Genomic DNA, 26,642 nt, shown 5'->3' on the forward strand with positions numbered 1-26,642 from the left:
GGGAATCGCGAACCCCAGCTAAAAGACATTAAAACAAAAAATATTACGACAGGGAGGAAGCCCAATGCGCAAAACAAATAATCAAGCAAACACTCATGTAAATTAAGGTCGGCGATAAATGGAACATCCAACAAAATTAGGTACAAGACCCATCTAGACCACTCAATCAAGAGCAGAAGGCTCGTAAGAAAGAAGTTAAACTTGAGCAAACAGACCATTGATGCCCGCGGAAATTACAAGGCAGAGATCCATAGTGGATTTAAAGCGAAGCTTCTAACATAACTAATCAACCATGAGCATAAGTAGCGCGGCCTCCTCCCAGCGGACTGCCTACGAGCGAGAGTGACTGAAGACAGTGCCGGCCTAAGCAAACTCGCGGCCTTATATACAGGCGAGCTGTCTTTCGAGAACAATAGAGAAAAGCAGCGGAGGGGAAGGTTCGAGAAACGAGGAGAAGGGAAGACGGGAAGCCTCGGGAAAGGAGGGGAAGTGCGGAGGGGAAGGCTGGGGCAAGGTGGAGAGGGGGAAAGGATGGAGGGGAAGGGAGCGCTCTGCTAGCCCGGGAGGCGGCAACTGCTGCAACCCCCCCCCCCCCTTAAGTGGCCCTACCCTGAGAGCATAAGATCACGAAGTCGAAGAACAATGCGAAGCCACGCAAGCTGCAAAAACATGGATGCTGGAACACCAGCATGAAGAAATCTTTAGCGGCTCGCAGCTCGAGCCGAAACGTTGACGAGTCCAGAAGCGGGGCAGAAGACGCCATCAGTGTCGCTTGGTGCAGGGAATCCGCGAGTCTCAACCACCCAGGCCTAGGTGGGACTCCAGCGGAACCCGCCGTAGACCGAAGTGCCGAGGCAGGCAATCCAGAGCGGCAATCGTCGTAGATGAGGGATCACCTCTGATGGGCTCTGGAGCATCCGAGCGCTCACAGGAGCGCGAAGGCGTTCAAACTGGAGACTGCCGGCGCTCAACAGGTCACCTCAACAGGGGGGCCTGCATCCGGGCGCCGCGAAGGAGCCATGCCATCAGGCAAGAAGTCGAAGCGAAGATTGCTCTCAGGGGGACACGTCCCGGCGGGGGGAGGCGAAGACGACGACGACGCCCTGAAGAGACGTCTCTCCTCGAGGCGAAGAAGCAGGCTGGTGAAGATCGTAGAGATGCGGGGCCGGCAGAGCGAGGGTAGGGGAGAAGAGGATGGCGCGCCAAACTAAAAAGGAGAGAGAGAAAAAAAAGGGAGAGCCGCAACAGCAAACACAACAAACAAACAACACTAAAACTTAATAATAAAACAGTTATCTAAACGCAAGCTTAATAAACACTCTCAAGTAACAATAGCAAAGTACTTTTAACTCACAAAGGCCTTGACTTGACTCACATGAGCCTTCTTAAACTTATGTTTAAACTTACATGACTTAAGTAACAAGGTATTAGCGGCCAAAATCCTATGCACACTATAAGGTCCTTCATAGGGAGGCAAAAGTTTCACATTTAATTTACTGGCCAAAGAAGGGAGGGTGAAGCTGCGACAGAGAACAAGGTCTCCGACTTTGTAACCATGAGGGGATCTGGATTTGTTATAAGATTCAGCGACAGCCTGACGGGCCTTACGTAAATTGCAAGCTACCGAGTCGAGCACACTGTCAAGGCCCGAGGCATCGAGGGCGGAGTCGAGAGGGGGGAGGCCCCACTGGTTAAGTAAGGGATGAGTGAGCTCACGCCCAAGGAAGGGAAGAGAGGGAGGAAATCCAGAGGAGGAATGAGTAGCAGAGTTTAAACCCACGTTAATATAATCCAAATCGGAATCCCAAAGAGTTTGGTCAGAACGATAGAAGTATATAAGGATGCTCTTCAAAACCTTATTTACTCGTTCGACCATGTTACCCTGAGGAAAGTAAGCAGAGCTATAGATGGGTTTCACAGCCCATTCAAAAAGAAAATCACTGTAAACAGAAGATCTGAAATAAGGAGCATTGTCAGAAACCATGATACAAGGGGGACCAAATAATTTAAACACCTGTTCTCTAAGAACCCTAACGATCGTAGCAGCCTTCATGTTTTTGAGAGGAAGGAGAATGACAAATTTCGAAAAAATGTCCAGAACCACTTGTAAACAGATATTTCCCTTTTTGGACCGGGTAAGAGGCCCAAATATGTCGATATGTAAAGCGTGCCAAGGAGCAACAGGAGGATCGGCGGCATAGAGCCCTACCTTGGAGTTGTGAGGGGGCTTTGATACTTGACAGTCTACACAAGAGCGAACATAGCTACGAACATCGCTCAGTAGCTCGGGCCAGAATAAATGCGCGGAAATCCTGCGCTGGGTTTTCTCAATACCCAAATGGCCACCTAGAAGTGAAGAATGAAAATAAGCCAATACCATGGCCCTTAAGGCGGCTGGAACGACTGCCTTGCGAGCTCTACCTGAGGTTCCAGTAAAGTAAAGTAAACCCTGTTCTTCAATATAAGGCACAGGCCTTTTGTGATGAAGATCTCTACGAATCTCCTGGCAAAAAGGGTCATTGCTCTGACATTCTCTAATATTTAAGTATGACTCTGGAAAAATTTTACAAACAGAGAGGAATTCAGTTCTCTCAGAATAGTCCTCATCAACAGGCTCAAACTCATCAGTACAAAACATACGGGAAAGAGAATCAGCAATAATGTTTTCTCTACCTGGGATGTGATGAATGGAAAATCGGAACCGCGACAACCGAAGGATCCAACGACCCAACTTACCCAGCTGGTGTGGGTGGTTAAATAGCCAACTAAGGGCTTGGTTGTCGGTAAATAGGTCAAACTCGTTAGCATCCAAATAATTTTCGAATTTTTCAAGAGCAAAGAGGCACCCAAGGGCCTCCTTCTCGTACACACCCAGGCGCTGCTCGGATTCCGAAAGAGAACGGCTTGCAAAGGCGATGGGTCTGATCTTACCCTCTTCCAAATGACCTAAAACTGCTCCAAGGGCGATAGAAGAGGCGTCAACCTGAACTGCGAAGCGTCTACTGAAATCGGGTAAAATAAGAACTGGAGGAGAGGCCATACAAGTCTTCAATGCCTGAAAAGATTTTTCTTGTTCAGGACCCCACTCAAAAGCTACATTCTTTTTTCGAAGGTGATTTAAAGGAGCACTTAGAGAAGCAAAATTATGGATAAATCTGGAAAAGTAACCCAGCATGCCTAAAAAAACGCTGAACTCCCTTAATGTTGATAGGCTTAGGAAACTGTACAATGGGTGCAATTTTATCTGGATCCATGAGGAGGGTTCCCTGAGAAATGACATAGCCAAGGAATTTTACTGACGTCTTTGCCAAAATGACCTTATTAGGGTTAACCGTCAGATGAGCAGCTCGTAAACGAGTAAGAACTTCTGTTAAGTGGGCAATGTGATCGTCAAGAGTATCGCTATACACAATAATATCATCGACATAATTAAACACAAATTTATACTTAAGGTCCTTTAGTACATGATCCAAAACACGACTCATGGCCTGACTGCCAAAATTAACCCCCATGGGTATGCGATTAAATTCAAAATGGCCAAACGGGGTGGAAAAGGCGGTATATTTACGACAAGAAGGATCCAGGAGGCATTGATGGAAGCTTTGATTTAAATCAATAATTGAAAACACCTTGGCCTTGCCTAAGTGCTGCAAGGCACTTTCTACAGTAGGGAGGGGATAAACATCCTCCATGGCTATTTTACGATTCAAGGGAATGTAGTTGTGAACCATTCGCCAATTAACCCCGTCCTTCTTACGCACTAGGAAGGTGGGAGTGCTAAAATCAGAAGTGGAAGGAGAAATAACGCCAGCAGACAAGAGCTTATCTACGATATCATGCATGGCCTGAAGTTTAGGAGGGGAAACCTTGTGATATTTACTGCGAACCGGAGTTTCATCCTTCAAGTAAAACTTGTAGGGCAAAATGTCGCAGCGTCCGATTTTAGGAGAAATGACATCGGAAAATCTATGCGCAAGGTTGGCAACGGCTTGCTTCTGTAGAGAGTCGTTACTATCACGACATTCAAAAATGACAGGCTTAGAAGAGTCAAAAGTTAAAGGGATTTTGACAGTAGGTGCGAATCCAAAAGAAAGCTCATGAAGACCAAAATTTAAAACTGCCCAAAAAATCTAAACCCAAAATAAATTCAGGGTGTAAATCAGAAATGACAGCGAATTTCCAGTTCCAGGAAAAATGTTTAATCTTTAAATGTAAGGTGACTGACTTGTTAGATCGAATGCATTCACCATTTGCAACACAAATATTAACTGGATCATTGCAATACACATGTGAAGCAATAGTAGGAAACATTTTAATTAAATTCTGCAAAAAACCTTCGCTAATAACCGAATGGGTGGCGCCAGTGTCAACTAGAGCCGGAAAAGAATGCTCCTGAATATGAATTGGAAGAAAATGCAAATAGACTGGCACAGAGGATTTTTTAACAAACCGACAGAAACGACCTCTCTTACGTCCCGTCAGACGGAGTTTCCCGGACACTTAGCCCGGTAATGCCCTGTTCCCTTACAGGAAAAACATTTCCGGTCATTGTGCGGTATGAATGGCTGACCGCAGTCTTTAGAAATATGTCCAAAAATGCAACAGTTTGCACAGCGAGTGCGTACATTTCTTTGATCGCACTGTACATTACCTGTGGCTTTAAGAGCGGAGGCGGCAGCAAGGTGGGCGGGAGCAGGGGGGTGACAGTAGATAGGACGAACTGAATCCTTAAAAATTGGATCATACCATGTTTCACCAACATCGGAAAAAAAAATACAAATTTTGATCTCTTTAGTTAATTACATATCCAGTTGTTATAATTACATACGGCCATCTTTGTATTGTCTCGTGGTAATAATGGGATTTGAAAATGAAAGATTATATTTTTTAAATGTCACTTAAAACTAGATGCTGCGTGGCATATTGCCGAAAACGAAAATTAGAGGACGTTGGCCTGTCGTTCTCCATATTACCTGATAGCTACTTCTGTAGTTTTTGAAGTCGAAAATTAAAAAAATATAATAGTGGAAAATAAATATAATAAACAGAATTAAAATTCATTACTAAACGATCATCAGTTTCAATCTGGCTAAATAATTTGGACTTTACTAGTGTAGAAAAATATTTCATAATTACATACACTTATAACAATTTTCTAAAATGAACTGGTGGTCGTGCGGGTAAGGGCGTAATATATCGAGGAATTATAGGCCTGGTGTTCGCGGGTTCAAATCCACCTTGAACTTTGGCTTTTTTTTTTTCTTGCGGAAATTTTTTTCTTTTGCGGAAATAGTTTAACGTCCCATTATAAGGACTAACATAAAGCAATTTCACAATATCTGTATCCTTTATCGAAAAAAAAAATAAAATATGGTGACTACAAAAGGTGCCAACTATCACGCGCTAAACCTTTCTCAGGTTGTATCTGGCTGTAATTTTTTCGTTGTCAAGTTGCAAAGAAATGGTATGATCGCAAGGGTTTTGTTTACAAATTTAAGCAAACGATCATTACTATGGGAGTGGCGCCTCTCCCTTTACTTACTCTATGGGCGGGAGCACTTACACGAGGCGAGGAGAATGCGCCCGCTGCCGGCGCGCCAATGCGTTCAGTGTTGTGTGACTGAATGCGTTGCCGGAATGCACCCCGACTAGGATTTGAGGGGCGATAAGAATGACATGCCTTATCATTTGCCTCTGAGCGAAATGTGGGTAACGGGCGAACCTCGCACTTACAGTCGCGAGGTTGCCACTTACTATCAGTGTCACGACGCGATGGAAATTCCGTCTCGTATTTAGAGACGGCTAACAAACGGGCCTCTATTTCACTGCCCCAGGCTCGTAAAGAATCAAGGGTGGAAGGAGGAGTTAACATGCTAGCAAGACTGAGAACACGAGGGGCAAAGTTACCTAAGACGAGCTGAACTAATTCCGCCTCGGGGGTATCAAGTTCCAACACATCCGCGTACGAAAGTACCGAATCAATGTACTGAGTCACCGACTCATCAGGGCGCTGAAAGCGAAAGACTAAGTCTCTCCTGCAGGCGTCCAACACCCGGGGGGGGGCAAACTCCCTTCAGCACGGATAACTTAAATGTGTGAAAATCCGACTTTTGCACAATAGCCTCAGTTAGCCTATTCACAAATATACCAGAACACTTAGTTAAGAGCGCCTTCATAAACGCCTCAGAAGGAACCAGGTTCAGCTTAATGAGGCGCTCAGCCTCATGAAAAAATTCAAGAACACGCTTAGGCTCACTGCTGTCAAGAGCGGGCATACACTTCAAAGAGGAAAAGAACAACTTTTGAGAAAAGGAATGAGTGGGAGCAGGACTTACTTCCAGTGAGGCTTCCACCTCGCCCCTCACAGGTGTGACGTCACTGCTGTCACGCATAAACCGAACGAGTCGGGCACGCAAGGTCATGACAGTGTCGCCCGACTTGGCAGGCAGTTGATTTTCTTCACAGTACCGGACAAGTTCATCCCGGTGCAGCTGATAGATCCATGTGACTCCAGGGCGGCTCATGGTAACAGAGAACAAACAACAAAGTAACAACTGCCGAAGCAGAGTTGCGCAGATGTTGAAGCTAGGTGGAAGTGGGAGATCGATGTAACTTCAACAGGTTAAGTGGGAACCAATGGTGTACCATTCCAGTATGATACAACAGCAGTTGTAAAAATGTTGTTATATTAGAAAAAAAATGAAAGTAGAAAAAAATATATTTTATTCATTAAACAAAAATGATAATGTATTAAGGTACAAATAGATATAACAAATGTGCAGACAACACCCATTAATCGTTTTACAAACATGAGTATAAAACAGATGCTTGAAAAGAGAGCATCATGAACAATTTGCGCAATGAAAATGTGCCTGACGTAACACGTATTTAAGTACTGCGCATAAGGAAAATTCTTTTAATTAATGTACATTTAAAAGACCTTAGCAAGCAGACAAAAGTCATATAAAAGTCTCACGCAGAGCAAATTCGTTATCAAGAAATTAAGTATAAATGTTAAGGCTTTAAATTATGCATTAAGTTTACACGCAACATAAGTTTTCATGGCAAATTTAAATGGGAATCGCGAACCCCAGTTAAAAGACATTAAAACAAAAAATATTACGACAGGGAGGAAGCCCAATGCGCAAAACAAATAATCAAGCAAACACTCATGTAAATTAAGGTCGGCGATAAATGGAACATCCAACAAAATTAGGTACAAGACCCATCTAGACCACTCAATCAAGAGCAGAAGGCTCGTAAGAAAGAAGTTAAACTTGAGCAAACAGACCATTGATGCCCGCGGAAATTACAAGGCAGAGATCCATAGTGGATTTAAAGCGAAGCTTCTAACATAACTAATCAACCATGAGCATAAGTAGCGCGGCCTCCTCCCAGCGGACTGCCTACGAGCGAGAGTGACTGAAGACAGTGCCGGCCTAAGCAAACTCGCGGCCTTATATACAGGCGAGCTGTCTTTCGAGAACAATAGAGAAAAGCGGCGGAGGGGAAGGTTCGAGAAACGAGGAGAAGGGAAGACGGGAAGCCTCGGGAAAGGAGGGGAAGTGCGGAGGGGAAGGCTGGGGCAAGGTGGAGAGGGGGAAAGGATGGAGGGGAAGGGAGCGCTCTGCTAGCCCGGGAGGCGGCAACTGCTGCAGATTAAGTACTCTTTGGAACCATATAACCCAAATAATTATATAAATTTTGGTCAAATTTGTTGCTAACCAAACACTGCAATAATAATATTACTGTTATATTTTTGTTGTGTCCCAAAATATATAAAATATACATATGTAGAGCAGCAACTTCATGGTATCTGCAGCTGTGTTTAGTGCAGGAACATGCACAGCTAAGTTAGCTTTACCCATACAATTGACAGTTGAAAATAAAATTCATAATAAGTAGAAGATAAATCATTATTCATAATTTTAGTTGCACACAAACGCTCAAAAATGTATGTTGTGCTGCACCTAGCGGGGGTTCCCACGCATGTTGCCTGGCTAGCCTGTTTCGGGTTGCTCTTCGACTGCTACATCGATATGTCGACCAACCACATTGCATTGTCCAGTATCTCGACTAAACTTGTACATTGTTTGTAGAAAATTTGTACTGCTTTAACTAATTTGTAATAGTGTGGTGTGCTTTAAATATAAGTGTTACAGCCCCCCCCCCCCCTCCCGGCCACCCAAGACACACATACTGTGTGCAGAGCTTCAGAAAAAAAAACACTTGATTAACAAATCTGTTCACGATATCAGAGTAGTATCTGTTTACGAAAAGCAATCATAAACATGCTGAGGACGAATGAATATTCATGTTTCTATGATTCATTTTCAAACCATATTCTCAGGCGAGTGAAAATAAATGGCTCTAATGCATATTTTCAAAGTTATTTTTAGACATGAACCAAATGGAAAATTCTTGAAAGCACTTGGCTTTTCGTTACATCTTTATTTTAATTTCTCCGTCATATAATGAAATGGTTACTACTGAAACCTCTAAGTTGCCATATGCAGCTTTGTGCTTTGAGGCAATACCATGCTAGAAACACCAGATAGCATCTCGCTTATCATCCCACCTCACTAACACAAATAAACCCCTGGCTAGGTGGATCCCCTAAGTATAGAAGCTACTTGACACATTTAACCTTATTAAGCGAGAGAGTTGGCACAACATGCATAATGCATTTTGTATGCCTTTAGAGCCCACTTCTGTATTGACCACATATAAGTACAGGATCCAGGTTATTTTGAGCAGGGCAGGTTTCTGTAATCATTAAGAGACACATTGAACAATCTTTTCAAGCCATTTCGGCAACATCAACCCCTGATATGGACCCTAGCAGTGTTTCTATCTTGAATCTCGAAGATTGGTGCATAATACTGAAAACTACAAAACTCTAACCCGCCTGATGAGACCTTTGTCAGATTTAACACATTTTGTATTGTTCAGTTAATTTTTTTCAAATATAAAATTAAATAAGAGCTTATTAGTTTTTTTAATCAAATCAAATTATTTTAATAGATCACATGTGTTCTGGACTTAAAGTTTTAACCCTTTATATTTTCTACACCCACAACTATCTTCTTTCTCTTTATACCTGCTACACAAACAAAGGCAATGCTCTCATAGGTTGAAGAACAGGGTGTAGAGGGAAAATGGCCTGTGTATAAAGTGCAAAGAGAGTAAATATTTCCAACTGAACATTAATACTAATAAAAAAAAATTATTTTACTAAAGTTTGTACAGTTATTGTTACTAAAGACCTAAAATTACTTTATTTTAGAAATTCTTTAAAAATAAAAGAAAAATTATAAATTTTTTTTATTGTAAATTATGTATGTAAAAAAGAATTTGCTTTTTAATGTAACACACTTAGTTTTTATATTTGAATTAGTTATTACCACAGTTATTTCTCATATAATAAGTAACTGGAGAGTGTGTAAATACGTATTTCGCTATGTGTAATCCCTGTCAGAATGCTACTCAGTATTTAAATTAGAGATGACTGCTATTGCCCACACCTTCTGTGCCTTTCACTCCACCCCCTGGGCAAGTGTAGAAGTATTCCATGCCCAAATGCAGAAGTTGCAGTTACACAAGTTACAGTAGTACAATTTAGTTGAAGTGACTCGAGTACTTCTTCCAGTAACAAGAACATCAATTTACTGTAGTTAAAAAAAATTTCATATATGTATTTTAAATGGTCTGTTTTGGATTAAGAGCACAGTGGAGACCTGCAAATCCAAACTTATTCAGGTTGTGACCAATTCAAATAACCATATTTATGGAATAGCCAAATAATTGCCTAATGCAACAGCGAATAGTTAAGTACAACTTTATAAGTGTTGAGTTTTCGTGGCTATAACATTTTTAATAGCACAAAACAACAAAACCTGTTAAATTGTTTCAAGACATCAGTAAAAACAAATTAAGTATTTATTTTCACCATAAACTTGTTCGTTTTCTGTGGAAACCTTATTAAATACATTCAGGCCGTAAGCCTATGCGAAAAATTGACTAAGCAAATGAAATGAAAGCTCTTTTTGATACTGACTTCATCAGGGAATTTGCTATTAATTTTACTCAAAGCTTTGAATGTGGTGCAAAAATTTGTGTCTGATGTGAAGCTTCGCGTTTGTGACAAAACACAAGTCTGCTTTAATCAATGCACCAAACTAATTTTATGTGTGGTTATTATATAATATCTATTGAATAGTGTTAATTATAGGTCCCAATGGTTTTATAATATGAACAAATATTAACAAATGTTAAATTTCTTTAGCTTCATTTCATTTTTTTATAAAACAAGTGTAATTAATAAAGCCATGCTAAGAAAAATAAATGCAAATCGATATGACTTTGCAAATGTTTAAACATTCAATTTCATAATTTCTTCGCATCAAAACTGGTATTCGTACAAGCCTGTCAGGGTGTCGACAGACAATAGCAGGAGGGAACAGAACCACTTAGTCTGCTGTTTGCATTCAAATTCTCTCAATTTGTTGGTTGAAACAATAGGTTTTTTTTGATGATTTAGAGGGGGTGGATCTATATCTCCCCCCCCCCCCCCCCCCCCCCCGCTCCCCAAATAACCCTCCACTCTAGCGTACGTTCCTGTCTATTTGTCTCAAGTCATAAAAAAGTATCAAAATTGAAGAGTCCCAAATTAAACAGTAATAGGGCTGAAAAGTCACACAAGGTTAAGTCTTTTGCAAACTTGCATTTCGGTTTTTTTACACTTCACTTCAGTTGATAAGTCATGAATTAAATAAAAATATTCAGACTGTCCACCTTAAATCATATGGAAGTTATTTCTGAAAAAGTTTCAGTTTTGTAACAAAAACAATTGGCATTTTCCTGCTGATGGTACTGAGATATATTTTTTATTATGTTTAGTTTAGCTTTAACATTAAAAAAATTTTGAGAAAGATTTTTGATATGGTTCTGAAATAGTTTCACCAGGTATTTGTGTATGCCCTATGTGCACATATTAAATTTACTGTTTACAACTGTACATAAGAAAATAATGAATAATCTTTGCAATATATTTATTTAAATTTTTTATGTTCTTTGATTAATTTTTCAAATATTTAACACGTTACTTGGGCGCTGCAAGCGTCTCCAGATTACTGAACTCCAGTGAGTACAGGCTGGATGCATGCTCTTGTCATGCAGCTGCATGGCAAAATTAAGACTGGGTTCACAATTAAAAAACATAAGCGAGTGCACAGCAGCCATGCACACGGCCTGTGCGAAGTCGGTTCACATTGAAATCTACCTGTGGATTACAGCCAATGAAATTACACAATGTATCTGACACATATGTTGGCTGTGTTAATAGGTAACCATATTAACTACCAAATGTTTATCCCGTGACATCTGATCAGCAGTTTGTGTGCAGAGTTTTTCAACACATAAATAAATAAGGGTTTTTTAGTTTACCATTTTAACCACAACTAATTTTTTTTATTTACAATTTTTGCTAGTGGCTTACAAGTAATAGCATTCTTTAATTTTTAAAGCAGGAATTACACTTGAGCATTGTAATGTCTTAACAATTTCTTGCCACCATATGATCGATAAACATAAACAGTTCTGTAGTCCTGCCAAATTAGTTTCCTAATCAACTATCATTGGTTGTTGTGCCATGCGTCCGTAACAGAAATAAAATATATTAATATGCGCTATTGTGAATCAGTAGGTTGGAAAACATGATGTTTAAATATTTTGCACCAGATGTACTGACACTGTTATTTTTTTAATTGTGCGCCCAGCTTAATTTCTAGCTTGTTTCACTGACATAAAAACCAGCAACGTGAATGAGCGGTGAAATGAATGAAATAGAGGAGAGATGGAATGCATTTGATGGAGAGGGAATGTGAGCAACTTGGAGCGCCATGAGAAATGCTGTCATCCGAACGCCATTGCTTGCTTACTTATGTCTACGCTACGCCTTCTGTGCCCTTCCGTCAAGGTGCACAACAGTCCTCCGTAGATGAGTCAAGTGGTTTCATCACTTTCATGGTGAGATTTTGCACGGTACAAACAAATTCCATGACGTGTGAATCACTTTTATGGTCCTTGAGTTGTCGCAGGAACATTTCCAATACATTAAAAAAGTAAACGTTTTCTTACTTCTTAGCATACATTTAATTTAAATGTATTGATGTAAAATACAGCATTGTAACATAAGTATGATGTGGTCTGCAAGTCATAATTTATATATTTTTTTATTTATTCCATTGAGCCTTAGATTATGGTAGGTACTACTATAAGGCTTATTATTTTAAACCATAACATATTAACTTTGTCCTTTTCAGTTAAATGTTTTAGTAAGCTTTTTTTATTTTCTATTTTGTATTGTTATTAATTAACAGCATTAAAAAGGTGTGAGAAATTTGTACTTTTTTTTACCTCCCAATTATTCACCTTCTTGTAGTGAGAAAATGGTTTATAATTACATGTGAATGTGATGAGTATATAACGTTTCCAGAGCACTAATGTACTAGTTTGGTTCCTGGTATCCTTTTTGTATTTTTTTTCTTCCAGGTTTACTGCAGGAAGAATTTACACTTACATTGGTGAAGTTTGTGTGTCTGTGAATCCGTATCGTGCAATGAATATTTATGGCCCGGAACAAATTTCTCAATACAAAGGTAAGACATTGTTTTGGGAAAAAACCATAGGCTCCAATAAAGCAATCTTGTGAAAAACTATGTCAGTGGGATATTGGATGTGAGTATGTTTGTTGAATAATGATTTTTAAATACTTGTTAGTATAGCTTTTTAAATAGAAAGAATTTCTGGAGTTGTTTTTCCATAATAATTGCATGTTATTATTTTTGTAATTTTTTAATATTTAATAAAAAAATATTAATTATATGCAAGTTTCTTTTCAATTAAAGCAATCTTCATGTGCATTTTATAATGCAATTGAGTATAAATCATAGCAAACTATTCAAAAAAATTATATATTTTGTTTGCCATTCTTGAAAAATTTTGTAGTGGATCCTCATACTGTATATAAGTCAAAACTAGAGACCGGAAAAATTCGCAAATTCATTTCGCGATAGGCTAAAATACAAATAGTTACACCTCAGTGCTGCCTCTGCTATTGGCTCACAATTCACCTGGATGACTCTGAGCCAATGAGAAACACCCGACCAAAGCTTTATCGAATCACAGGCTGCTACGCTGGGACATCTCACAAGACAGCAGCCAATGAGTGGGTGGCATTTGACCGAGTGTACGTAGAACTATGGAGTTCATCCTAGCGGTCATTGAACCCGCGAATTTTTCCGGTCCCTATTCATAACTAGAGCTTTTTGCATTGATATTTCACATGTTAGTATTATATAGTGGTTATTGATTAACACATTAGTAATGTTTGAATAATGTTATAGAAATTGTAGAAAGACTTTTTAAAATTAAAGTACCAATATCAAATAAAATTTTGTCTTTCAAAGGATGTTATATAATGGCACATACCATATCTTCTATGCTACAGTATACTGTAAGATCTTGGATGTCTGCTACCTGGTTCAACTGGTTTGTATTTGAAACCTTTGTCTATTGGCATATCTAGGTGACTACAGCTCAAGAAAGTCACTGAAAACGAAGAAAACTGAAGGACTGGTCATGAAAGAATTAAATAATTTCCTAAATAAATTGTTATGGTGCTGCATATCACTCTAACTTCCAGCAAGCAGCCTTCTGCTAACTTGTGTTTGGTGTGTGTCCACATTCTGGAAAGTCAGCGAATTTTAAGTCGGTTAGGGAAAGTCTGGGAATTTACTTGAAATCCTGGAAAAGTCATGTAAATTCCCAACTGATATTAATTTGAGGGGAAAATATCATGCTGCATCTGCCATTACTCAGAGACTGAAAGCATTTTTTTTATTGTTTTTTGGTTTACAATCATACACACTATAAAATGCTATACACATGGTTATGTTTGAGATTGGCCAGCTATGGAGATGATGGAGGCTGAATTATTTTGTATTTCTTTCATGAAATAACAGACTCTGTTGTTTTTTTTTTAATTATGTAGTTTTGTTCATGAAAATTTCACGAAAATTTTACTAGGTTTATGTGGACACCCTGGATTTTTTTACTCCTCATTTCATTTTACTGTCTCACATTACATATAAATATTTGAAGACAGTCCACTTAAATCTTGCAGAAATCATCCCCAAAAATGTTATTGCTTTTTAATATAAATATCTGCATGGTTCTGCGAAACACAGTTTTGTTTTGTGTAACCATTACTCATGTTTAATATTGCTTAATTAATGTATACATAAAAATCACCCTGTGTTTAAAAAAATTGTAAGGAAATTTTATTTAAGGGGTATTGATCCCCAAGTTAAATGTGCTCAGATAATGCTTGCCTTGCGTTCAAGTGTTTCTTACATTAAAAGTGTATGTTCTTTTAACAAAATAAAATTTATTAGCATTTTTTTAATATATTTTTTAAGCATTTTAATTGTTATTTGACTCATATTTTGCTGGAAACTCCAGCTTTAAGCAGGTGAAAAATTTTCTTGTAGAAACTTGATTTTTATTAAGAATAAAGTATATGGAATGCCATGAGATAAATGATTTTCTTTAAATAGTGCTTTAAAATGTAAAAATATCTAGTTTTAAATGCCTCTGTAAATCTCCTTTTTCAAGTTGAGAATCAACAACTTTCAACACTAAATTAAAACGAGTTATGTATCAAAATGGTAGAAAAACTTAAGCTCAGAGTATTCTTCAGCATTTAACGAATACATATATTCATGGATTCTGAAGTTTAATTCCTTCAATTACTTGCTGGAGATGCTAAGATAAAGGCTTGCATTCTTCAAACAGATCTAACATTCAAATACCGTGCAGTGCAGCCCTCTCGCGCCAAAGAGAAGAACTACTTGGACTCGCCACGCCTTCACCCTCTGCCCCGTCATCATGGTTGTTTTAATGGAGCCAGACTGTAACATGACGCGCTGTCGGTGGTGGTGAATCACTTCTTCTGTTCGCTTGTGATAATGTGTGGACGGGTTGGAGGGAAGGGTGGAAGGTAGGGAATGCACAGAACAGCGTTGCCTGATGTCCTTGTAGCGGGACAGCTCAGTCACGAGCCTGTACGGCCGAGGGCTAGACTGCTGAAAGGCAAGCGGCAGTTCCGAGCGATGCTGGGCACGGGGCGTTGTGCATATAAAATAGTTTTTACTAATCTTGTGTGAGGTCGTAATTTGCAACGGGTAATGAGAACAGTTCATAATGAACTAATTAACAAGTCAATATTTGTGATATCGCGAAAACTTACAACTTACAGCTTACATCAAACAATTAACTAAATAAACACCAATTAAATTTTTGTATCAGTCATTGCGTTCATTACTTAGGTTATCAATTGAAGTTCAAAAACAAACAAAAAATAAGTTTATGAAGGAAAAGCAATGGTTTTTTTCTTGCTTCGATAATTTTATCGACTTTTGTATTTGCTTAGAGTCGTTTTATGTTTTACATTGCTGTAAGAGTTATTTCTTTTTTACATATTGTGATAAGTAGTAATGACATGTATGATATTGAGATATTATTAACTACAAACTTGTACGGGTCCATCTGGAGGGGGAAAGGGAAGAGACAAACGCCCAAAAACTGTAAATAAATAAATGTATTTATTGGTTAAATTTAAAACTATAGGCCTAATGCTAAGCAACATCTGAAATTTCTTCGTCAGATATACATGGTTATGAGATGAATTAGTTATACTAAAAGTGTAAGACATTCAATACAAAAATATGTACTAATCAGTTCAATTATAATGTCAGTTTGGAAAGGACATTTTTTCTTTGCAGATTTTCAAATGACTCGAGTCACTCCATGCGCCATCTTTCAAAGTGAAATACAACCTCAGAACTCTTAATGCAAAAAAAAAATGGCAGTAAACTTTTCTTGATTCATCTTGATTGAGTACAGTGTTTTTTAATTAAGTATTATTTATGATAATCGTTGACACAGGGAAGGGAAGGGGGTGTGTATATGATATATATATATATAGTACAATTTTAATAGAACAAAGAAGTAAGAATGTTCACGACTTAAGCCCGTATCACACGATGGCAGTTTCCTTGGAAGGTCATCCATGCCAGCTAGTATGGATGGTTTAGGAGTTGAAATAGCAGAGCGCTGGCCGTTATCATGGATGTTTTTGTAATCGGCCGTGTTCGAATTTATGTGGATGGTTTCGTACTTGATGAATATTTTAACCAATCAGAATGAATGCCCCTAGTTTTGAAATCTGTAATTAACTTTGGAGGAACTGAAATGTTTTGATTGTTTTAAAATAATGGTGAACATATATTTCTAATGAAATCTAAGCAGTTACGGCAAGCATTATTCGAAAACTTTTGTTGTTGAAACTTGTAATGTAAATGCTCACCCATTTTCGATTGTTTTATGAATGTTAATAAGAGTATTTGAAGTGAATTTTAAATACTCAACTAATTGGACCATCGTATAGTTAGACATAGGCCTATATTAAAATTACGAGATGTGTTGTAGGTAGAAGATAAAACATAGTTTATATATTTTTAAAACGTGATGGCTTTTGAACATTATTTAATTTCATTTCAATTAAATTTCACCACGAGTGAATTAGGCCGTGTGTGTGATAGTTTCTTTCAGAGAAACATACCTTTCTAGCTGCCAGCTAGCAGTTTTGTTGGAAGCTTCTAGCGGAATCCAAACGAAACTTTCCATCGTCTGATACAGGCTTTACACTATGCGCGCATGATGTTACACGCCACCGAAACATTGTTGCTAATTTATAGGGGAATATTACCAATTGGCAAAGTGGGAAAAATATAGCTCGAGAACGCACAGATTTAGGATGTTGTGCGAGTTGTTTGAAAAAGTTTGACAATATATATAAAGTAATAAGCTAATGTGAAATAGTGGAATTATGTGGAAAAAATAATTCGATAACAATTTTATATTAGGTAACATTACTGTTTACTTTTAAAAATGCATTTATTTCTTAAAAATAAATTATTTAGGAATCCAAAAAATATATATAAATTATTTCATGATTTGCCTATTATTAAATTGTACATAACAGGTTGTAACTTGTACTCAAGAACAATTGGTACAAAATTTTTGTTGAAACAATTTAATAGTACCCAATGAAAGTAAATTTTATACGACTCGTACACAATACGAATATAATTGGTTCAGACAAAACTTACATTATTTAAATATTTTAAGATAGGGCCTATGTACATTATTTCATTTGTGCACACAGCTACGCTATTATTTGATACTTCCTTATCTATCGTTTGGAATCAGGACAATATTTCCAAACTTACGCAAAGTTGCTGACGACTAGTGAAGAAATTTAAAATTTTTGAACTAACAAAACTGAATAGGTTAACGACTCTAGCCACAAATGAATGTTCTCAAAATTGTATTTAAATGAAAAAAAGTCACAAATGTTGGTTAAAATATGATAAGCAAAACACTAGCGAAACTATGAAACAGCAATATAGCATGAAATTTCGTATTCTCAACGAAAAAAGTTATTTACAAACAGTAAGGTATAACCGAGCATACACACACACACTTATTATTACAAATATAATTTTACAGAATTAAATGCGTAATAAGTACCTACATGCTTGTTGCATAATATATTGATAACTGGCAGCATTGTTGTAATTTCTATTCACTTAAATGCATGTAATTGTTCCGTCATAATCATTAAATTAACAAACACAAAATGTATAAACGTGGAACCATTGAAATTTCAAAACACTGAACTATTAGAACAATACCTTTGTTATTTCTTAACACTAACAAAAATCAAAGTAACATCAAATTTATAACATAAGTATACAAACAAAAATCGTAGAACACTAAAGACAAAATGTGTTACCAAAACATTCTTCTTAGCAAGATAATACAGACAAACTCAAAAACATTTCTTATTATCCTATTACACATCTACACATTAACCAGAATATAATCTTATGTTGTACAAATAATCATCTACGTATTGGTTATTACTTTTCTTTGTTTTTCTTGGCTGCCAAAATAAAATCTGGTTCCCGGACTTTCATGCCTCTCAGAATGCGACTGTCTGCGATTTCAGGTAACAAACACCGCATGAAAAATCTGTGCAGTTTTGGGAGAAGTTTTTCTTCCCAAAACTTTTCATCTGGTGTTTCTCGCAACACTTCGATTCCACTATCACTAAACAAAATGACATCACAATACTGTTTTCGACTAATCATAAGTTGACCTTGTATCTGATACCAATACTTATGATTTTTCTTTAGTTTCAGTGACCCTTTTTCGGTATTAATGCAAATTTTTCCTGTTTTTGTTGCTTCCGATATTTTGGTTTTCCCGATTGATGGCAAACATTTCACCTCCACGAGTCCGGTATCGCCCACCAATCCGTCCGGACTAGCTCCCAAGTAAGGCAAATCCATTCTCACAAACAGACCACATTCTTTTACCTTTTCTGTGTTCTGCTCTTCGTATAAAGAAATAGCTTTCTTTTCATTTACGCGGCCATAAGTAACTGCTTTGGAATGTATTTCCTTATGCACTAACATATTCTTTACTACGTTGTGGCACGAAGTGGTTTCTCTCATCTTGTATACTGTTCCGAAATTAGAAGCAGTCAGGCGATTGCTGCGGGCTTCGATCCACAAAGGATTATCGTGCTGCCCTACAGTATTTCTTTCTAGTTTCGTGCAGTTCTCTTCACTTGCTGTTTTTTTCTGCAGTTTTTCTAACACAGCCGTCTTACGTTTCTCCAATTCGTCATCATCGACGTCTACTTCCGCTGCTTCTGGACCGTAGTCAAAATCCGGGCCATACTGAAGTTTACGTTTCTTACTTCGGTGTCTTGGGGGGTCCTTATCATCTGAAAAACATAGCCGTTTAGCTAAACGTCGTTTTTCTCGTTGTATTATTACGTTATTTGCAGTTTGCCCAGGACTTTTTCCGCATAATAATTTCCAAGGACTCAAAATGTAACTTGGTCCATCTGAATGAGTGAGTGCTGCTCCGTAACAACGGCGCTGGGATCGAATGACTTCTTGAGAAATCAATTCGTTTACCACCAACAAACTTACATACTAAGGACATTAGATTTTCTGCAGTGTTTGTAGTTGTGTTTTTCAACAATCGTCCAGACCTTCGCATCACTATGTCGAGACACTGATAAATTTGATCTAGCAGATTTGAATTAACTAGCAATGGCAAAACACTAGTACTATCAGTGTCTTTCCTTTTGCAGTATGAGTCTCTACAGTTACAATGGTCACCAAACACGTGCCGTGGCCCATTTTCAAGGTCACATCTCAGTTGTTGTAGATTTCCACAATTTTCTCTTACAGCACCACGAGCAGCTGCAGACAGCCGAGGAATATGCTGCTTCAACAGTTTTCTTGCCTGTATGTCGTAATTGACATTAGCAGCAAGCTGGTGTAGTTTCGATGTGTAGCACCTTGCAACATGATTTGCACATTCTAACTTGGTGACTTTCCAACCGAACGGAGCCCTCTCTCGGACACGAGCGTAAACGCTTGAATCGCCATCACCAACGAGAAACTTTGCCCATACTCCATGAGATTTAAATAAATGGTTAAGTCCTTCAATAATTACACACTGTTCCATAGATGTAGCTGGACCAGAGTAATTAATGTTGCATTCATGTTTCTCCAACTTTTCTGTCCCGTTTCCAACTACACATTTGTAGCAGAATTTGTTTTTGATGCCCAGGTACAATACTTTATTTGTTTTTTGGCCTATTATGCATGCCTGTAAACAAAGAAACATATCCTATTGGCTTTGAACTTTGATCTTTTAAATTAATAAGTTTTACATACACTCCACATACTTTTTAAAGCACAATTTATTTTTATATGTTATCTGTCACTGCGACATCTTGACGGAGGAACAACTTTACTTTGAAATTATAAGACTTTTTCCTCAAAACTATTGTAAAGAATTTTTGTATCTTATACGAATCACTGAATCGAACCCACGCATCCAAGCTCCATTATGTACACGCGGTTTTTAATAAATTTTAACACCAAAAAAGGCCGCCGGCATCAAGGTCAAAGCCAAGGTTATCCAAGATGGCAGCCGTGACATCAAAATACAGTATGGCGGTCGGCACCTCGCTCCTTACACTGGAACCTAGAGTGAATTGGCCAATACATACTACTGTCAGAAGTAACCTAAGGCACCGAAATTTTGGTTAAATTTTGTGGACCAACTGATACAGTGAATATTTATCTTCTTAACAGTGTTAAGGTTATTATCATTGCGGATATTTTCGAAATTCATTTATTTTTCGAATATATAAGAAGTGGTTAGTTCCTACAAATGTTTTTGTTATACATTTAAGTGATTTTCAAGGTGTCTAAGCTTCATGACATTTATGCGTTTTTAATATAAATTTAATAAAAAAATTTATAACTTAAAATTTTTGCTATTTTTTGGATAGTAGATTTTCAATATGGCGCCATAAAGGTGGACGTGAAAACAAAATATAAATTGCAGAAATTTATAGAAAACAAAATGGCGAAATTTAATATGTCCATATTAGTCGAAAAGGTAATTTTTCCCTCTAATTAAGAAAATTATTAGTTATTTCAAGAAATTTTGAGTAGTTTTTTAGGAATTTTGGTTGAAGGTCAAAAATCATGGCCAAGGTCTTCCAAGATGGCCACCGTGACGTCGAATAGAGGATGGCGTTATGCACCTTGGCACATCACACTGGAATCTGAGCTCGAACCGGCCAATACATAGGCCTACGTAAGTCACTGGTGGCGACGGAGCTTTACTATACACAAACAAAGGAATCGTAAAGTATGTTATCTGCAGGAGAGTAAAAATCACCAAAATTATAATTATAATGGGATCTCAATTCAATTTGTTATAAATTTATTTTATGTATTGATTTATTTTTGCAATAATTGCACTTCATATAAGTTCTGATGAATATTTCACTGAAAATTTCACAATAACTAATTTTAAGAAATTTTTATGTCTGAAGACACGAATATAATTGCTCATTACAGTCTTTTTTCAACCATAATGTACATGTGTAATTAATCTGCGGGGTTCAAAACTAAAACTAAATTTTCTGAGCTTACCATCCCACTGTTCGAAGAGAATCCATGGCCATACAATCTTTTTGGCCATCCACCATCAACGTCGACAGTAATGAAAGGATAACCTTCATCTATATCACCACTCTCTATTGCTAATCGTTTCTCTTCATTTATCACCTCAGCCATTTTCTTAGTTAGTTTTTCTTCCCAAACCTAACAACACAAATTATGATTTTCATTAGTATCATGTTTCACGAAAGAATGCATGAGCGATAAAGGAGTAACTGTGCACATACATTTATAGTTTTCATTTTGTTTCAAAATGTCGTTTTATTTAAAGCAATATAATTTGGAGACAAACAATTCTGAGAATTGTTGATCAACTATTTTATGTCTATGATCGCAGTCCTAATTATATGGAGTGTTGAAGGCAAACAGGTGTAGGCCTAATTTATGTAATGTTATGGGATTCAGGCTAGTGGTCAGAAAAACCTTAGTTTAATGCAAGCTAGTTGCAACATATTATGTATGTATTTGATAACACTGAATTGTAGACATGAGTGCATTCATGTCTGTGGACAAAAATATAAGATTTATATTTGCCACGAATAAAATTCATCTAAGAGAATTAAACAAGCAGAGCCGTTGCAAAACATTCTCATTGAATTTATGAATCACAAAAAATAAAATACCGAGTGACCATATTAATATTTTAAACTTCTAGGATAACCAATTATATGCTACAGACGTATGCATAAATTAAATTTCTATATATAAAGTTTAGTCAATTACTGAATGGGAAGCCAAAAATATTTCAGGAAGAATTTAGTTTGCATTATGGTGGGAATAAAACTAAAAAAAGTGAAGAATAAATAAGAATCTGAGAGTGCAAAAAAAATATTACACACCTTTTCTACCCTTTTCTCGTGCTTCATGAAATGTTTTGCGCCTAAAACAGGAACATCAATGACAGAGAAAAACTCCTCTGCTTGACTGTGGCCTCTTCCAGTGGCTATAGCACCCTATACAAATGCTGTGTTTAAAGTTTTTTTCGCTTTCTTCAGACACAGTAGTAATTATTCTCGTTTTATTGCACATTTCGCACTGAAAACGTAACTTGGTTATCAAGCCAATCCGAAGTTCCCTTTCCAAAATGTACTTCCCCCCTGTACACACAGACTTGTGGTTTGCAATTTTATCATATTCCCTGATAAAATGCATAATATCTACTAATCGGCGGCCTTCAATTTCAAACGTTGCACGTTTATTTTCTGTTTCAATAACAAGTGGAGGTAACTCTTCATCGCTGAAAATAAGAAATAAATAAATAGATACATGTGCGTAAATTAACTAAACAAACAGGTTTTTATTACAGAAAATTCAATTTTGTAAGTAGGTACCGTACTTCATAAACTCAAGATAAGTGTGCACGCAAAGGTTACCTTGCTTCCAGATTATCCTCTAACGGAACTTGTGCTTGACGCTGTGTACAAGTAACAGGTGCACTCTTTGAGTATGTTCTCTGTGCACCTGTCAAATGAGTCACGGTGTCCAAGTCATCTTCCACTGGGAGCTGTTCAGTAATACATGTTTCTGTAGCTTCATGTTCTTTTTCTTGGTGATGTTCATTTATGCCTAGAATACTGGAAAAGTTATTTATTATTTATTTTCATTTATCAAGTTCTTGTGAACAAAATATTTAATAGATACCTTTAAGACTAAGTTTTTAGTAAATGTTTTATTCCTAAATAAAAATTAAAATGCAGTGTTATACTATGAAATGAAATACTAAATCACTCACTTAAGTAAGTAACCAATGTTAAAAATTGGGTATCAGTCATTATTTTCGAGTGGCTTTAGCTAATGATTCATTCATTGTAATATAAAATATAGACTTTTTAAACTGGTGTTAATATACTTGTCACATTAAATGCATGCATTTTTCGTGAAAATATTTCGAAGAAAGCTTAAAGTTTTTTTTTAAAAAAAAAGCTGTGGCATTGTTTATGTTTGGTAATTTTTTCAGTTTCGTTCAGGCACAAGTTTGCTATTAGTGCATGATTCACGGCCATTCCGTACGAAGTAAACGCGTCCTGAATGACCTGGTCAGGTAAGGTAACAATGGCTTCTCTTGCAGACGGACACTTCAAGGAAGAAACAGCTAGCATCGGCAACTGGGCATACCTTATTGTGGTCTAATGAGTGTTCACATTGTTTCGTGAAAAATGCATGTCCCTGCTTATTAGCTCGCGGATAAAATAATTTTGAGATACGTATATCAATACTAAACGGAAATGTGTTTCTTGTCCTTCCAGCCTACAAAAAGTATTAAATACAATATTCCTGAAACCTTTTGCCCATTTTTAATAATGTTTTTAAAAACATGTGTTTCTTTTACTCACTCAGGTTTTTTCACTGTTGTTGTAAGTTCCAAATTTGCCAACTGCTTCTTGCTTTTGATACATTTAATTTTCTTGGCTAATAAAGAGCGTTTAGAACGTTTTCGCCCTTTTGTAACACCTTGGCGCCACTTTGGCATTTTCACAGAAAACGAACCGCGCCGAAGACTGTAAGCCAAACACTCGCTCCGTCTGCAATTTGGCAACAATGAAGAGGTGGACTGAAAAGATTATCAGCGGTGGCGTGTAGGCGGAGGAAGAGCTAGACGTCTGTGTGTGAACGGGGAAGATCGGGAGTAGGAAGGAGGGGCGGAAGGCTCAAGGGAGGCAGAAAATGACGTAGCCGAAGGGCGTGCGACTGAAGCGCTATCCTACGGAGCACAGCTGAAATCTTTACTCATTCCTGCCCGATGTTTCTGTAAACCACCCACAGATGTGTTAGCATCGGAAAAGCATTCCAGTGGCCGAGGGCCTAATACGCCTTAATGGTCCTGAAAGATTCCTGAATTTGGTTCGCAAGGCATTTATTGAAATAACATTTATCCCTGAATCCCTGGAAGAATCCATTATTCAGTGGTCTGTTATGATTGCGAAACGCAAAATTTGAGCTCTTCAAAATAGCAAGGATCAGTGACTAAAACCATAATTATTATTTGCATGAAAAATTAGACAGTTATTAGAGACAATTGCGAGTCGTGTAACATTAGCGAGCTTCATCAATAGTTCTTCTTTTCGTTGAGTCTAAAAAAATTAAGCCTCCAGCTAGGCATAGTCCTTAAATATTTATGTTTGTAACAATGCAATGTCTAATGTACCTTTACAAGGGTATTTAGGTAACCGGTGCAAATGGACACTTTAATTCGAGACACTGCAGATTTTCCAAGTGTAAACCAGGACCCATTCGTTAGAATAATCGTTTCAACGTTGGAAGCCCACTAGCAATTCAGATGCTTCATGGAATGTTCTTCAGTGCAATTGGATTTACGTTTCATCTCGAGATAAGATAATGTAACCTATTGGTTTTGCCTGAATCAGTTTCCTTGTAAATACACTGCTTATCAGAGGAGATAAAATCTACACCACCTCAGATAACTCCGCCATGTTGATAGAACTTAACTAAGGAAAACACTGTGGCATAGAATATTAAACCAAGTATCTAAAGTTTTATGACCATTCAATGTTTCTGCTTTTGAGTATCTACTAGTTATTATTTGTAATGTTTGTATTATCACATAATTTGTTTTGGGTTTCTGTTAGGAATCATCCTGAGAATTTAGTTTCAATGGGTTGGTTTTTTTTTATTGTAGTCTTCCTTGATTTTAAAACTGCACCAATCATGTATCTCTGTTGCCAAGTGCCAAGTATGAGTACATTATGAGATTAATATAAACATTTTGGAATCAATTTCTGACAGTCATTCTTGTCAAAAATGGCAAAAACATTTTAATTACACTCAGCCGGTCGTACACCTGTTTACAACTTACTATATATTAGGACAAATAGCTGCAGATTTGAAAGTCATCTTGGCTGAAAGACTACATATAGAAAATTCAACAAGTGTTCATGTTACCTTAAATGCATTTTAGGGACAAGATTATATGGTGAATTGCCATAAAACATAAAAAGACCGCAGCACATTTCAATATAACAGGTAACATCAAAATGCAAGTTAATAAACCATTTAGCTCCAAATTGTAACTACACACAGTAAATCAATCTTTAATTTGACAAAACTGAATTCAAACCACTAAATATTTTCATTTATTATGGGTAATTCATTAAATGTTATTATTTAGCATGAATTTTATACAAAAATATATTAACTATATTGATTGTAAAAAAAAAAATTATTTTAATTTGTTTGATCTTACATCTTTTATTATTAGTTACACATTTTACATTGATCAGATTGGCATATTTATCTAACACAAAAATTTGCCCATTTATTTTTATTTTTCTAAGTAGTGCTGTAAGAGACATGTGTATTACAAATTATTTTACTGTATAAATGCATCATGTGTCAGTCATAATTAGCATATTTTGGTAAAATAAGCATTAGGAAATATTTTAGTTTCATTTTGTTAAATAACACACCATTTTTATGAATAAAAAAATATATATTTAATATATTGAGAGCTTAAACAGGATTCATAATAAAAAAATTGGTTGTCTGTAAAGTCGGTTTACGGACGATAGTTTAACGTGACGTCATAACAAAACATCGATGAAATGATTGATCCAGAAGAAAAGGAAATATCATATTCGGCCTGAGACTGAGCCGTAATAGGTTTTTGCAACCAAACCATTTAGGCATTAAAAATATTATATTCTTTGAGGAAGAATTTTTTTTTTTAATTTTTCTATCTTTTGTATGATAAAATCTACTTCTGCATACTTTTATGAATAAAATTGAATCAATTTTATTGAATTATCACTATTTTGTATGGATACAAAGGAGGAGTGAAATGAAATGTACAATTTAATTAGTAAATTTACTTTTATTTGCATACATTAATTCAAATATATTTATTACTTTTGAAATGTTGCGTGCGCCATATTTATTTTTACAAGTACAAAAAAAAATTCGCAGTTGCCGAGATTCGAACCGATAACCTTTGGATTGGAAGTCATCCATGTTTATCACACGGCCACGAGACTATATTGAGAATAATTGTTTCAGATGGTATAAATTAATAATATTCCACGCACGATATTTGTTTGAATTTCTTTTAACTAGCATATTCTCTGTTGGACTCGAAATATTTACACGCTCGTGGGCTCATAACTATAATACGGTGTGTGATTTAGTTGATCAAATAATAACTTATGACAAATAATTACCAATGCCAAACTAAAGCGTGAAAAGTATCATACCAGCAATAAATATTTAGTTACACAGCTAAAACAATACTCATACAACACTGTTTAAATATACTGATTTAAATTAGTAATTAAAATAATACGTACTTGTAAGAACGCCATTTCCTTGGGAATATACTCCCGTGGCGCGGTGCACAACAATAACCTCAAACCAGTACGCCGCCACGTGCCGGCCGAGTTCTCTGTACCGTCCGCAACATACCAGAGAGATGCCACACATGCGTAAACAGGACACATCCGTAGT

The 26,642-nt window shown here is 37.0% G+C and overlaps 1 protein-coding gene across 1 annotated transcript in view; it reads left to right on the forward strand.

Annotated features, from left to right (window-relative positions):
* Positions 1 to 26,642, forward strand: part of LOC134538744 (unconventional myosin ID) — a 107,939-nt gene that overhangs the window by 1,279 nt on the left and 80,018 nt on the right. The window contains exon 2 of the mRNA XM_063380215.1: positions 12,553 to 12,659. Coding sequence (XP_063236285.1) covers positions 12,553 to 12,659 — 107 coding nt within the window. The remainder of the gene's footprint in view (positions 1 to 12,552; positions 12,660 to 26,642) is intronic.

The sequence above is a fragment of the Bacillus rossius genome, chromosome 14 (assembly GCF_032445375.1).
Source record: "Bacillus rossius redtenbacheri isolate Brsri chromosome 14, Brsri_v3, whole genome shotgun sequence".
Lineage (NCBI taxonomy): Eukaryota > Metazoa > Arthropoda > Insecta > Phasmatodea > Bacillidae > Bacillus > Bacillus rossius.